The sequence below is a fragment of the Phaseolus vulgaris genome, chromosome 6 (assembly GCF_051622355.1).
Source record: "Phaseolus vulgaris cultivar YP4 chromosome 6, ASM5162235v1, whole genome shotgun sequence".
Taxonomy (NCBI): Eukaryota; Viridiplantae; Streptophyta; class Magnoliopsida; order Fabales; family Fabaceae; genus Phaseolus; species Phaseolus vulgaris.
In genome coordinates, this window is record NC_143503.1 from 1,805,880 (window position 1) to 1,821,853 (window position 15,974).

General features: G+C 36.1%; 1 protein-coding gene across 3 annotated transcripts; it reads left to right on the forward strand.

Moving 5' to 3' along the window:
- Nucleotides 1–4,510: 4,510 nt before the first annotated feature.
- Nucleotides 4,511–14,301, forward strand: LOC150026254 (uncharacterized). Of its 3 annotated transcripts, none has more exons than XM_090303271.1 (6): nt 4,511–4,650; nt 4,848–4,908; nt 5,004–5,222; nt 5,389–10,275; nt 12,744–12,940; nt 13,847–14,301. In XM_090303271.1, exons 3-6 carry the CDS (start codon nt 5,046–5,048, stop codon nt 13,959–13,961), a joined length of 5,376 nt encoding a protein of 1,791 aa, XP_090159397.1. In that variant the 5' UTR covers nt 4,511–4,650; nt 4,848–4,908; nt 5,004–5,045; the 3' UTR covers nt 13,962–14,301. The 3 variants fall into 3 exon arrangements, with proteins under 3 accessions (XP_090159397.1, XP_090159398.1, XP_090159399.1); XM_090303273.1 differs by having other exon boundaries at nt 4,611–4,756; XM_090303272.1 differs by having other exon boundaries at nt 4,848–5,222.
- The last annotated feature ends 1,673 nt before the right edge of the window (nt 14,302–15,974 follow it).

Genomic DNA, 15,974 nt, shown 5'->3' on the forward strand with positions numbered 1-15,974 from the left:
TTGTGTGCCTTTAGTACGGTCCTACAGAGCATATTTTCTCTCAGTTTTTGGGTGTTCTTGTTACTGACTTGAGCGTCGGAGCGCCACCGGCCGCAGAGGCGCCACCTTGTGTTTTCAGGTTCTCAGAGAAGCTTTTTGTGGTGGGGACTTGAAGGGCACGTGGAGTCAAGCTAGTGAGGAGTTCGTGACGAGGCAACGCTTTAGCGCTAAGTGAACCGGCAGGATCACATGGTTATGAAAGGGGAATGGTAGACAAGACTCTCTTTACCAAAAATCAAATTCAGCACTCAAGGACCAAACATATTGAGATAAGACATCATTTCATTAGGGATCATGTAAACAATGGAACTGTGAAGTGAAGTTTGTGGAGACCAAACTGCAGTTAGCTGACATCTTCACTAAACCACTACCAAAGGAAAGGTTCTTCTTTCTAAGAAATGAGTTAGGTATCCTTGATCTTAATAATCTCTCTTAAATCTGTTTTAATTACATGTTAAAGTCTATTTGTGAAGACAAATATGGGGAGAATTATTTGGTCATGTGTATCCTTATCTGAATCTGTTTAAATCTATTTAATCTCTTATATAAAACTGGTTTCTGCTGTTGCTGATAGAAACAACCGATTGTTTCGAGTAAACAACCGATTGTTTCGAGTAAACAACCGATTGTTTATCAGGTTTTATGTTTTAAATGTGTGAAAAACTAACCTGCTGTTGTAAGAAGCATTGGATGGTAGATATGCTATTTTTGCAGGTACTGCTTCAGATTCAATCAAGTCAAACACAAGCACCGGGGATTTGTCTTCATCAAATAGGGGGACATTGTTGAACCAAGTGGTGTTCAAGCTTTGAAGAATCCAAAACCCTTTGAAGGATGTTGAAGGCTAGGTTGTGCTTGTTGTTGCTGAGTTGTCTTAGATAGGATCTGGGGTAGATTGAGTTTTGTAATCCACTCTTGATTGCATCCAAAGCATAGGCATTCTCAATCTTTTTAAAAAGAAAAAGTGTTTTTCAAGCTAAGTGAAAAACAACCTGTTGTTTTGTCGAAACAACCGATTGTTTTATTCTTAGGTGTTTTTAGAAAAGATTGAAAATTGTTTTTCAAATGGTTGAGCTGTTAAAACCAAAACAACCGATTGATTTGAGGAAACAGCCGATTGTTTGTTTTGGTACCATAACATAAAAATGGTTTTTGCTTTGACTGAGCTTTAAATGATTTTCTAACTGATTACGCTATAGTTTTTAATGCTTTGACCAATCTTTAAATGCAATGAATAGTTTGTTAAGATTTGATAACAAACAACAAATTTGAATATATTTAGAAAAATGGATTTGAATTTTTCAATGAACACAAGTTTTTGAGATTTTGAAAAGTTGAGATTGCTTAGAAATTGAGATTGATCAAAGTGTGTGAGATAGGATTTCTGCTTGTATTAATTTCAGATTTGCTTCTGTAACAAGTGTAATCCTTGTATCTGTTGAACAAGAATCTTTGTGTGTTTGCTGAGAAGTGTTGTGTGTTCTTGAGGGGATCAAGATTAGCATTCTTAGTGTTGGTGTGTTGGCCAAGAGAAGTGTGTTTCTTGAGGGGATCAAGGTCACTTTCTTGGTTGTGTTGTAAGTGATATAGGTTTGATTGCTTACTGGAATTCCTCAGTGGCTTTTGAGAAGATTGGATGTAGCTCTGGGTTTAGAGTGAACTAGTATAAATCTCTGTGTACATTTTCTCTATCCCTTAACTCTTTAAATTCAGTTTTAATATTTGCTAATTGGTATAAACAACCGATTGTTTCTGTGAAACAACCGATTGTTTTGCTGGTGCTGTACTTTTAGCTTTGTGTTTTGAAAAATTGATTCCTTAATCAAGATATTCTCGAAGTAATCTCATTCAAGGCTTAAAAGTTTTCGAAAACCCTCTTTAAATAATTCACCTTCCCTCTAGTTTAAAGCCATATATTCTAACAGGTATCACATCACTCGGTTCAAAAGGGTAACGGTGGAGCACGTCCCCAAAGAGGATAACATGAGGGTCGACGCATTGTCTCGGTTGGCCACGACTAAGAAGAAGAACCACCATAGATCTGTGGTACAAATTTGCTTACGGAGTCCCAGTGTGGGAGAGGCTGAATTCTTGGCCATAACTAAGGACGACACCTGGATGACCTCAATCATTAAATACCTGGAGCTCGGCATATCCAAGCCGGATGAAGAGAAGACGATGAGGCAGCAATGCGCCAGGTATACCATGATTCGATCAGGACCTCTATAGAAGAGGATACTCCATGCCACTACTGAAGTGTATCACTAAGGAGCAGGCAGAGTGTGTTCTTCAAGAGATCCAAGAGGGGGGTGTGAAAGCCACTCGGGCGCGAGAATTATGGTCGCAAAAGTGCTCAGGGTCGGATACTTATGGTCGACCGTCCAGAGCGACTGTTCAAAATATATGAAGTGCACTGAGTGTCAGGAGTATGGCCCCTTGTCCCATCTCAAGCCCGAGACACTCCACAACATGGTGTCTCCATGGTTGTTCGCCATATGGGGAATGAACATCATCGATCCCTTCAGCCCGAGCAAAGGGCAAACGAAATTCCTCTTGGTCGGGGTGGATTACTTCACCAAATGGATCGAGGTCGAGCCCCTCGCCTCCATTTCGACCAAGAACGTCCAAAACTTCGTGTGGAGGTGCATAGTATGCTGGTTCGAAGTTCCCCGCACAATCATAACTGATAATGGCTGACAGTTCATTGACCGAGGGCTTCAATCTTTTTACGAAGACCTTGACATCAACTCAGTGATGAGCTTAGTCGAGCACCCTCAGACCAATAGGCAGGTCGAAGTAGCGAATAAGGTCATACTTAATGAGTAAAAGAAGTGGCTTGGCACGACGAAAGGGCGGTGGACTGAAAAGTTGGTAGAAGTCTTATGGGCATACCGTTGCACGCCCCAAACTTCGACGAAGGAGACACCCTATAGCCTGACCTATGGCACCGAGGCCATGATTCCGGTTGAGGTAGGGGAGCCATCCCTTAGAAGGCAAATCTTTGATTTGTCCCTTAATCATGAGAGTTTGTCAGTTGGACTCGACCTCATAAAAGAGCTCTGAGACAGAAGCAAGATTCGCGAAACCACATGCAAGCTCTGGGCGACCAAGCGATACAATGCGAAGGTTCAGTCGAGAAGCTTTCAGAAGGGAGATCTTGTGTGGAGAATGCGAAGTGAGGCTAGGAAGATAGATGGCAAGTTCTCGTCCAACTGGGATTCGAGATGTTGTAGCTGGGAGGGGCATACCACCTAAAGTGGTTATTAGGAAAAATTGTATTGATGACGTGAAATGTCACACACCTCAAATTCTATTACATTTGAAATCAATAAAATTATACATTCTTTCCTCGCCTAACCGTTTTTTCCTTAAGGAAGGTTTTCGGTCAGGAAGGTTTTAATGAGACATTTCTTTTCAAATATGTGTATCTAAACGTACATTTTAAATTTACACTCTTTCGCAACACTCAGTTTGGCTAAGGATGCATACCTTAACCGGTATTCCCTCCCGATACCTAAAGATTCAGTTCGGCCAAGGACACATACTTTAATCGGTATTCCCTCCCGATACCTAAAGACTCGGTTCGGCCAAGGACGCATACCTTAAATGGTATTTTCTCCTGATACATAAAGACTCAGTTTGGCCAAGGACGCATATCTTAACCGGTATTCCCTCCCGATACCTAAAGATTCGGTTCGGCCAAGGATGCATACCTTAATCAATATTCCCCTAATACTTATAAACTCGGTTCGGCTAAGAACGCATACCTTAATCGGTATTTCTTTCCGACACCTATAGCCTCGGTTTGACCAAAAACACATATCTTAACCAATATTCATACTAACACCTAAAATATCCGGTTCAATTAAAGATACATACTTTAATATTCTCTCCTAATACTGAAAGACTCGATTCAGCAAGATGCATCCATTAGTTTGAGATTTCCTTTGTTTTATAAAAAAAATTATATATGACCTTAGGACATAATCTTTAATTTATCATAAATTTAGTTATATATATATATTTTAAATATTAATATAAATTTTTCCTGTAATATTTTAATTTTTTAAAAATTCATATGTATTTATGTTTTCTAAATATATTATTATACAGTTCGCGTAATCACATTTTTATAGTATATGATTATAATTTAATAAATATATTATGATAGTTAAGATATTAAGATATAGATATAAAATTAAAACTGATGAGTAATTTGAAAGGTCTGTTGTATAATTGTTTTTTGTACATATGTTGATATGTAAAAAATACAAATATAAATAAATTTATAATAAATTAAAATAATATAATATAAAATATATTTTATTTACACATATATAAAATAAAATAAAAAATAAAAATACATAAAATTTAGCCCTGGTATATTATTATTAAAATATAATTCATATTACGTTTTAACAGTAATGTATGAAAAACAATTAAAAAGGAATTATGAATGTGATTGACAAAAAATACATTAAAATATTTTTTATGAGTAGAAAGAGGGAAACAGTGGCGCGGTCGTTTTGGTTGCTCTTGAGAATATGAGTAGTTGCAGAATGGAGAAATACACAACCTTGAATCCAACAACACCAGAAACCCTTTTCCAGGGTTACTTCCTTTTTCCTTTTTCAAAACTAAATTTTGGGTTCTGGCTATTTAACATTACATGCTTTCTATCTGATATATTGATTGAATGCGTGATTTTGGGTTCTGGGTATTCAATATTAAATGATTTTAGCTTATAGTAATTTCTTATGTCAAGTTAAATTTTACATATTAACTACTCTGTCATGCCTGACTTGCAGAAACCTCTCATTTTGGCTCTCTCCAATCCTACCTCACAGTCTGAAGAGGCTTACCAGTGGAGTGAGTTAAAGAAACTGATCATCACATATTTCCCTAGACCTAGTTAAGCATTCTTTGATGCAAATTGTGCTTAACACTCTTACATTTTTTCCCAGACTTTGGTTTGTCTTTAGTTATAGCAGGAGAATTTTAGGAGAATGGAGTGCGTTTTAGCGCTGCCTGCCCAGAAAGAAGGACATGTGATTGAAGTAAGTGGGAAGATTAAAGAAGAAAGGGGAATTGGAAGTTACAAAAGCAGTAACGAGAGGAAGAAGACATCTAAAATGCATCAAAAAGTTCCAAACTTTAATAAGAACGACTATGGGAAGAAGGGAGTAAGTGACCTTAATTAATACGATACCTTCTTTTGTAATGCTAAATAAAAAGGAACAACTTTTGTTTATCTGAAAACGGCTATGGAATGGGGGAGACTTCTTAAAAAATGTGTTTTTCCCCCTCTTTTTCCTTACTTTTATGAAGGCACGTGAAAAATTTATGCAGGTCAATTGGGAAGAGAATGGAGATGAGATTGCAGTTGAAAAGATCACATCCAAAAGGGATATAAAAAGGCTGAAGAAGCATGTGCACGAGCCTCAAGGAGATGACCAGAAGAAGGTTGATACTGGATTCTGTTGTTATGGCAATGAAGGGAAGGGTGACGAAACTGTGAGTGGAAGGATCAAATCAAAACATAAGAGAAGGTCAAAGAACCATGAGCCTCTTGGTGCCTCTGAGCGGAAGGTTGATGCTGAATCCTGTAGTTATGGCAGTGAAGAGAATGGACATGAAATTGCAACTGAAAAGATCGAATCGGAAATGAAGAGAATGTCCAAGAAGCGTGAGCCTCATCAAGGTGACAACGAGCAGAAGATTGGTCCTGATTTGTGTTCTTGTAGTTGTGACATTCGTTTTGTTGGAGATAAGCTGCTGTCAGATGGAAAGATTAAATCCAAGCAAAAGAAGAAGAAAACAGTTGAAGATGAGCAGCGGGAGAACGGTGATGACACTGAAACCAGTAAATTCATACTCAAGAGACGTGAACCACAGTATGACAACAGGGAGAAGATTGATCCAGAATTGTTCTGTTCTGTCCGTGACATTGGATTTGTTGAAGATACACTGCTGGTAGATGGAAAGATTAAATCCAAGGACAAGAAGAAGAAGAAAGTGGTTGACCATAAGCTGCAAGAGGATGACTTTGCCATTGGATTTGTTGAAGATAAGTTGTTGGTAGATGGAAAAATTAAATCCAAGGAAAAGAGGAAGAAGAAATTGGTTGACAATAAGCTGCAGAAGAATGGTGGTAATACCGAAACTAGTAACTTCCTACTTAGAAAGCACGAGCCTGAAGGTGACAACAGGAAGAAGATTGATCCTGATTCTTGTTTTTATGGCTTTGACATTGGATTTGTTGAAGATAATTTGCTGGTAGATGGAAAGATTAAATCCAAGGAAAAGAATAAGAAGAGAAAAGCTGTGAAGGATAAGGTGAAGGAGAATGGTGATGATGCTGAAACCAGTAAATTCATACTCAAGAAGCGTGAGCCTCAAGGTGTCAATAAGGAGAAGATTGATCCTGAATTGTGCTGTTATGGCTGTGACATTGGATTTCTTGAAGATAAGTTGCTGGTAGACAGAGAGGTAAACTCCAAGGTAAAGAAGAATAGAGCAGGCGAGGAGGAGCTGAGGGAGAATGGGGATGATGCTGAAACCAGTGAATTCATACTCAAGAAGCGTGAGCCTCAGTATGACAACAGGGAGAAGATTGATACGGAATTATGCTGTGATGGCTGTGACATTGGATTTGTTGAAGATAAGCTGGTGGTAGACGGAAATATTGAATCCAAGGACAAGAAGAAGAAGAAAGTGGTCGACCATAAGTTGCAGGAGGATGACTTTGCCGTTGGATTTGTTGAAGATAAGCTGTTGGTAGATGGAAAGATTAAATCCAAGGAAAAGAGGAAGAAGAAATTGGTTGACAATAAGCTGCAGAAGAATGGTGATGATACCGAAACCAGTAACTTCATGTTAATTAAACATGAGGCTCAAGGTGACAACATGGAGAAGATTGATCCTGATTCGTGTTTTTATTGCTTTGACATTGGATTTGTTGAAGATAATTTGCTGGTAGATGGAAAGATTAAATCCAAGGAAAAGAATAAGAAGAAAAAAGTTGTCAAGGATAAGCTGAGGGAGAGTGGTGATGATGCTGAAACCAGTAAATCTGTACTCATGAAGCGTGAGTCTCAAGGTGGCATTAAGGAGAAGATTGATCCTGAATCGTGGTCTTATTGCTGTGACATTGGATTTATTGAAGATAACCTGCTGAAAGACGGAAAGATTAAATCCAAGAAAAAGAAGAAGAAGAAGAAAGGTGGTGATGATGAAACCAGTAAATACATACTCAAGAAGCGTGAGTGTCAGGGTGACATCAGGGAGAAGATTGATCCTGAGTTGTGCTGTTATGGCTGTGACATTGGATTTGTTGAAGATAAGTTGCTGGTAGATGAAAAGGTTAATTCAGTTGAGGAGGAGCTGGGGGAGAATAGTGATGGCGCTGCAACCAGTAAATTCAACCCCGAGAAAATGGGACCTGAAGTTCACAAACATACAGTTCCAGTTGGTGTTCAATATGTTTCACCATATTTTCATGATGATAGTGCAGAGAAGATTAATGCCAAATCGTTGGATAAGGAAAGCAAGTCTAATCCTATTGCATTACCTACTTCTGTAGAGTTGTTGGGGGATAAACTGGAGGAAGATGGTTGTGCTGTACAGATTGATCAGCTGGGACATGAAGGTTATGTTGATTCTGTTTATTTATCTGCTGCTTCTAGAGACTTCTTTGAGGATCAGCTGAAAGAAAATGGAAATGAATTCAAATCCATTGGTATTAAATCCGAGAAGAAAAAATCTAATAGCCAGAAAACTTTTTTTGAGAGTGACAATGCTAGAAAGGTTTCTCCTTACTTTCAGAATGACAATGTGAAGAAGACTGTTGAATTAGAAGCACCTAATAATGGTGATAATAACATTGTCGCTTCAATGGGTACTTGTGGATGCATGGTTCAAGACAAGGAGGAAGTGAATGAAGATAAATTTGCAATTGGAAAAAATAAATCCAAATGCATGGGAAGTTACGAGAAGCTTGAAATTGTTGAGCATGATCCAATTCAAAAAAATTCACCTTTCATTCAAAGTGACATTGAGAAGAAGGTTGATGCTGATTCATGTTGGTGTGAGATTGAATCCCTTGCTTCACCGGGTATTGGTAGAAGCTTCTTTGGAGATAAGATGCGGGCTGATAGAAATGAAATGGAAAATGGAACAACTAAATTCAAGAAGATCAAAGATTTCAGAAATAAGTTGCAAGAGAATGGAAATGATGCTGAAACTAGAAATGTTAAATTCATGAAGACAGAGTCTGTGATTCAGAAAAATACAGCCCTTTGTTTTGAATACGTTTCCCCTTTATTCCATAGTGACAGTGTGGAGAAGATTACAGGCAATTCGTTGAATATGAAAAGCAGTTCTGATTCCATTGCTTTACCCATCTATGGACATTCCATTGAGAATCAACTGGAGGGAAAACATGGGGTGGAGAAAATTAAAGAACGCGTACTTGATAGTTGTATTGACCCTCTTGTGTTTCCAGTTGCTTCTGGAGACTTTGTGGAATGGCATGAAAATGAAAATGAAATTGAAACCCTTAAAGTTGAATCCAAGAAAAAGAGAAAATCCAGTAATAAAAAAACTGCTGAGGAGCAGGGCAGGGTTCGGAAGGTTTCTCCTTTTTCTCAGAATGACAAGAAAACAGTCAATGTTGAAGCGCTTGATCATGAAAATGATTTTGATTCTATTGCCAACTCTGGTGATAAAATTGCAATTGAAAATTTTAAATTCCAAGGTAATAGAACATGTGCAAAGAACAAGATAGTGAAGCATGCTCAAAATCTAAAGGTTTCTCCTTTTCTTCAAAGTAACAATGGGAAGAAGGTTGATTATGGATCATGTTGTTATGACAGTGTGATTGGATTCAGTGCCTTATCAAGTACTGGTGGTGATTTCCATGAAGATAAGCTGCCAGAGGATGGAGATGTAATTGCAAATAATCTGCAAGTGAATGGAAATGACACTAATGCTTGTTATGTTAATTCCAAGAATATGAAATCCATGGCTCCAGAAAATGTAGTCCAAGTTGGTGTTAGATATGTTTCCCCTTATTTTCAGAATGACAGTGGGAAGAAGTTTAGTGTTCAACCACTGAAAAAGGAAATAAAGTCTGAATCCATGGGTTTACCTATCTTTGGAAATTTCATGGAGGATAAACTGATGGAAAATAATGGAGGGAAGAATGTTAAACAGCATGTTCATGCTGATTCTGTTGCGTTTAGTTCTGGAGATTTCTCTGAGGTTGAACCTCAAATAATTGGAAATGAAATTGAAACCATTAAAATTGAATCATTGAAGAGAAAATCCAACAGCACGAAAAGAGCCGAGGGGCATGCCAAGGTACGGAAGGTTTCTCCGTATTTTCAGAATTACAAGGAGAAGGCAGTTAATGTAAAAGTCCAAGGGCTTGAAAGTGACATTGATTCTGTACCTTTAATGGGTGCTTGTACTTTGGGAAATAAAATTCCAATTGAAATGTTTAAATATGAAAGCAAGAGAACATCTAATACGGAAGGGACAACTGAGCTTGCTCAAATTCAAAAGGTTTCTCCTTTCTTTCAAAGCAACAATGTGAAGAAGGTTGGTGCTGAATCATGTTGTACTGGCGGTATGCTCCTTGAACATAAGCTGCTAGGGGATGGAAATGTAATTGAAAATGGATTGATTAATATCAAGAAGAAAACAATTTCCAATAAACTGCAGGGGAATGGAAAAGATACCACTAGTAAAGTTAAACCCAAGAAGACAAAACCTCTAGTTCAGAAGAATGCTGCTCATGGTATTAGATATGTTTCCCCTTATTTTCATAATGATAGTGGGAAGATGAGCGTGAAATCAAAACCTCTAGTTCAGAAAAATGTTGCCCATGCTATTAGATATGTTTCCCCTTATTTTCATAATGATAGTGGGAAGAACATTGACGTGAAACCTTTGGATGAGGGAAGCAAGTTTGAATCTATTGCTTTACATGCCACTGAAAATTTCGTGGAGGATAAACCAGAGGAAAATAAATCTAGTTGCAGTGAAAAATCTATTGAAATTAAAAAAAATCTTTCTGCTTCTGAGAAGTGGGACGAGGCTTACAAAAGAAAAACTCCTGATATTACATGGAAGCCTCCCCGCTCTGCGACTGTTCTCATTCAAGAGGATCATGCTCATGACCCTTGGAGGGTGTTGGTCATTTGTATGCTTCTCAATCGGACTTCTGGTAGACAGGTATCAATTATTTGCATAATAATTTCACAGCATCTGTAATCTTACATTTTTTGCATAGTTTATTTTGCATTTTAGCCCTTTGTTTTACTCTTGGCCCAAAGCTGGCATCATATAATATGCTTTTATGTCCATCTATTTGGAGGAACATAAATGTTTCCAGCTCTTGTATTTGTAGCTGTTATATGGCATCAGTGAGTTCATCTGTTTATCTGCAATAAAAGACACGGTAAAAAAAGGGCTATAGTTCTTGTTATTTCCTTTCTAAAATGATTTTATGTGGGGTTACTATTGCCATCTTTGAAATGAAAGATTAGACGTTAATGTTTTATCTCTTTGGTCTTAGGGAATTATATTTTATTCTCACTTGGTCTAAGAAAATTAGGGTTTATCTTGCGGTGAGTGGTAGAATTGTTGCTTCTAATAAAAGCCTGATGACTAATTTTATAGTGATAGTCATGTTAGTTCAAAGTTCTCAGCAATGCTAATCTCATTGAAATTAATATTTAGTTCTCCCCTGTCATCTTATTAGCGACTTGCTAGATTTGCACAAGTTTTGGTGACTTGTATATACCTATCACATGAAAGGAATATTTAAAATCTATTGATGCACAATATAGTATGGAGTTCTGTTGCATTATTTTTCCTCTTTGAAGTTAGCTAACATTCCATATTTATAATATGATTGTGTATAGTTAATGTTGAATTTGGGGACCCCAGTCAATCTGTTAAATCTCCTTGTAATCTGGCCTAATAAAATCTCAACACCCTTCTGCAATTATATGCTCGACAAGTAGCATATCATAACTTTCCCCAAGTGATTCTTTAGGCCTTTTTTACAGAGCCTCTTAATGCAGACACGTGGTTCTTGTTATTGCAATACGTAGATCATAATTCTTAGCTGAATAATATTGTGATTGTAGTTTTGGTGAGTCAGCCATTATTTTCTTCCTTAATATTTCCAATATCTTTGTATCTAAGTAAGAACAATTAAGCCTACATAGTCATCTTTCTTGAAAGAGGAGTGCTAACAACTCTCTCTAACACTCCTAATACACCCCACTATTTGATAAAATTTATTGGAAACTACAAAATTAGGAAATATTCATAAAATAAGCAGCAAGACCAAAATTGTAATTGCAATAAATTTTAGTTAATAGTAGAGATTGTGTTTAAAAGAGTGTGTACTATTTTCTTTATAAATTTACAAGGATTAGTTTTGTAAGTGAAAAGGTGATGCTAGGTTGTTAATAAGTTCTTCACTCTTCCTACCTTGTAGATTTGCTAACCGTGCTTGTATTCTATTCACCATTTCTTATGAGTGATGCCATGTTGCCTTGAATAAATAGGTGATCATTGAACAAATGAATGAAATCATCATTCAGGTGTCAAGTTCTTGACGTGTTTCAAAAGAGAAAAAATAGTTTATGGATCTGTGTATAGAGTATAGAGGAATATAGATGCCATCCTTTTCATATCTTGAGGGCCTTTTGCTTGATTGCTGTCAACGAAGAATTTTCAATATTATGGGGAAGACATTTGAATGGGAAATGTTCCATTTAATCTACGAGTTCTTTTAAGTCACATTTTTACTGTGTCAACTTTTAATTATTTACTCAATCAATTCTATTATATCCCAGTTTATTCTTCAAATTGGGTTTCATTTCAATCATAGAGGTGCTAGCGAATTACAGTCTTGCGTGTTTACTTTAGTATATCTCTTTCAGCTAAACTATGCAGTTTAGACCATGGCTTCTTCTGCCGGTTTTTTCTTGGAAATCTTTGTTTTAATTTCTTACCTACTCTAATCTTCAGAGTTTCCTCCTTTCCAAACTCATTCGAAGTCCTAAGCTTTCTTCCAGTGTTTTGTTTGGATGTCTACACGTAACAGGATTGTCACATATCACTTTCTGCAGATTTTAGGTACTTTTCTTCTGGTGAATACTTCAAGAGTGCTGGTCATGTATTCTTCCGATTCGTGTTTTAACATTGGTTGCTGAAATTGGATATTGAATCCATCAATTTAGTGTGTTTGGTTTGACATTTGCAGCCTTAGATCCACGTTTCTGAAGTGAAAAATGAAACTTATCCAAAGTAGCCTCAACTTGAATGTGGTTCATAAATCTGAGTTTGACTTGATCTAATGCGAAACCAAACATGCTGTCATTTATGGTATATATGGTGAATAGTGTCAATTAGGTAGGTAGGTGACTGTTTGAGAATGTGTTAAATTAAGGAATCATGAAGCCTAGTCAATCCCTCTTGATGAAACCATTCCATATTTGTTATTCTACAATTAAAATTGTACCATTAGAACCGGTGGTTGGTTATTGGCAGAGTTGAACTTCTGCTTTTGTTGAAAACTCTAATGCATTTTGAAGTTTCCTTTCAATTAAGATGGGCAACTAGGTGTAGTTTAAATGTTGAAATTATATCTATATGTACTAATGGATTATTTTTGCAAAATGCAGACAAAAAATATTGTGTCAGACTTTTTCAAGTTATGCCCAGATGCAAAATCTTGCACAGAAGTTTCACGCGAGGAAATTGAAGAAACAATAAAGACATTAGGTTTTCAACACAAAAGAGCAAAAATGTTAAAGCGTCTCTCTGAGGAATACTTGGACGAAAGCTGGACTCACGTAACTCAATTGCATGGGGTTGGGAAGTAAGTCATTTTGTCTGCTATATATACTAATAATACATATTACCTTGATTGTGTCAAATTTTAGAAAAAAATTAGCAATAAGACAGTAATCAAGTAGTTCATAAATTATATATATCTTTACAAGGCCGGTTGACCCTATAAAACAACTGGTTAACTGAAATTCCTAGTCTAACTGATGATCTCCTCTATTGTCTCGGTTTTGGATTCGTTTGGTTCTCGACCTTGGAGCGGGGTACCTACAATGACACTCCATGCTCAAGTTAGTGTTATACAATGATGGATGTTCAAAATGAAAACGTTCAAAACACTCCATGCTCAAATTAGTGTTATACAATGATGAATGTTCAAAATAAAAACGTTCAGAAGTCCTTACCTTGGGGTACCTCCCTGTTTATACTCAATTTTTATGGGCTATATTTCTGAGGAAGGCCCAAGTACTCCTTAACTGTAGTTTCAAGTATGTTTTGGAGTAATGTAATGTTGTTGCTAACTGCGTTTAATTATTGGGAGGAGCATGCGTCATTAAGTATGTCGGGAGCGTGTTGTATGTTTATGTCATCTAGATATAGCGGCCTCGCTTGCGGAGGATGATTTCGACTTTATCAGTAAAATATACACTTTAAGAATTATATATTATGACTATCTTAATTAATATAAATTGAGTATTAAGTAATTTAGAATTATATAATTTTTGTAGTCATTTTCTTAGTGACAAGAACATTCAATCCATGGTGAGGTTGTATGAATGTGCCATAGTAGGTGTGTGTAACTTAAATTTGTGATTTGATCCCTTTCCGTGTGTGTATATATATATTTATGTGTGTCTTTTATTGGCTCTGTGTGTATATATATTTATGTCTTTTCTTGCCTCTGTTGTTGATGATACTCTGATTCTTTTTCAATCAGGTATGCAGCAGATGCATATGCTATATTTGTTACAGGGAAGTGGGATAGAGTGAGACCTACAGATCACATGTTGAACTATTATTGGGAATTCCTCCGTAGAATCTATCAAGCATGAATTGGAAAGACTTGGGATCATGGAATGGAATTTCTAATGTTGCTTTGTTTTTTCTGTCTTTTCTTTTGGTATCAGTTAGAAGAGTGTTTTCCTTCTCTTTTTGGAACCACAAGTCTCAAGTTTCGAAATTGTAATGTTTTGAGGAAGAATGTTCTATACTGTTTCATTAAGTATGCCGGACAACATTTTGCATAGGATTTTTTTATTTTACAGATAATTACTTCTGTACATCACTTTCTCTTTTGGTTCAAGTTGTTTTTCATTTTAAATGTACAAAATTCTGTTTCTTAATCGTACTAAATCCTTATCTATGATAATTTTACACTACTATCTAATTCAATTCACTGTTGTAATGATTTTTAAGACATTTATTGCAAATGTCAGTAAAATTAAAATATATATATATATATATATATATATATATATATATATATATAATATTGTCATTGGATGAATATGTAATATTATTTTACATTTTATTAATCTATTTTATCCCTTAAGCTTTCTACTGTCATTTTCAGTTAACCATAATTTTTCCATCAACCTCTGATATATTTTAAAACTCACTAGTTACCAAATCTTGTCATTTGTTGCTCTTGACTGTTTAAACTGCTGGCAATTAGTTATTTCACTTTTTCAATTCTGTTTTACTTTTCTATCCAAGTTCTGTTATTTGAATACCTTTTGGTACTTTATCCTTCTATTAGACAAATTCTCCCTGCACCTCCATTGCCTCCTTCCTGCACCTCCATATAATTTTGACATATCAAACACATCCTTGAGAATAATTTTTATTTTATTTTGAATATTAGTTTGTATATTATTATTTACAAATCGATTTATATAATCCAAACAAATCAGTTTGTATAATTTAGTATACAAGTCCGTCCGAATCAGTTTGAAACATTTGGACTGGGATATTCAAGTAAAAACTTTAAATTCTAGAATGCTAATCTGGTATGAAAATTTGGAGCTCTAGTGATTTTGTATCACATTTCCCATACAACCAATAGTTCTAGTGGTATATATATATTAGTCATTAAGACCTACCAAATATGAAATAATCAATTTTTTTGTTAGGAACAAATTTATAGACAAGTAGCCTTTCTCTCCCTTCCAAGCATAAACAAGTAGCATAACTAAATTTGTGTGCTGAAGCTTGGCCACTAAAAGCACTTCATTCTTAAATTTTGTGCCTCCTTTGCTGGATCCCCTTGACAACCTTTTGACTGCAATCATCTGTCTGGGGAGCCTAGTATGGTTTAGCATGTTTTGATTGAAATTTGATGTGTTTGAGTTATGGAAAATGTTGGTTGAAAAATCGATTATCTAATTGCTCCAGTGTACAACTGCCCAGGTGGCAAAGAAACTAATATTAAAATGTTGTGCGGGGCCAACTATTTTTTTTAAATGTTTAATATTTGGTTCAAATTTCCATTACGGTTAGGATTTACATTTACCCGAAGTCTCCCTTTTTCAATTTCTTCTTCCTTTGGTGTCGTGGTTCAGCAGTGCACTGTTCCCTCTTTGAATTTCTTCTTCACAAAGGTGTCGTGGTTCTCCAGTGCACTGTTCCCTCTTTTAGTTTTTTGTTGTATTGGTTTCGTGTCCCGTGGTTTCGTGGTGTTGTTCGTCGTCGTCGTCATTCGGTGTGAGCTTGGTGGACGCCCTCCATATCTTTTCATGGTGGTTAGGTGATAAAGGTAATATATTTTTTATTCAATGGATTATGAAGTGAAACATTGTTGTTGTGTGATTTTGATGATGTTGTGTGATTTTGATGTTGTTCTAGAGGGTTGACTAGGATTGTCATATTACAACATTTGTTAGAGTGACAATAGTATGGTTTGATGATTCAATTTTAGTTTGAGTTTCTTGAAGCTTTTCTTCCTTGAATGCTGAACTGTTGGTATTTTTTTTATTAGTAGACACACTGATATAAAATTGATAAATGTTTTTCACAGTGATGAAGTTAGAGCATATAAATTGTATGGTCTAATCGTTGAACAAACG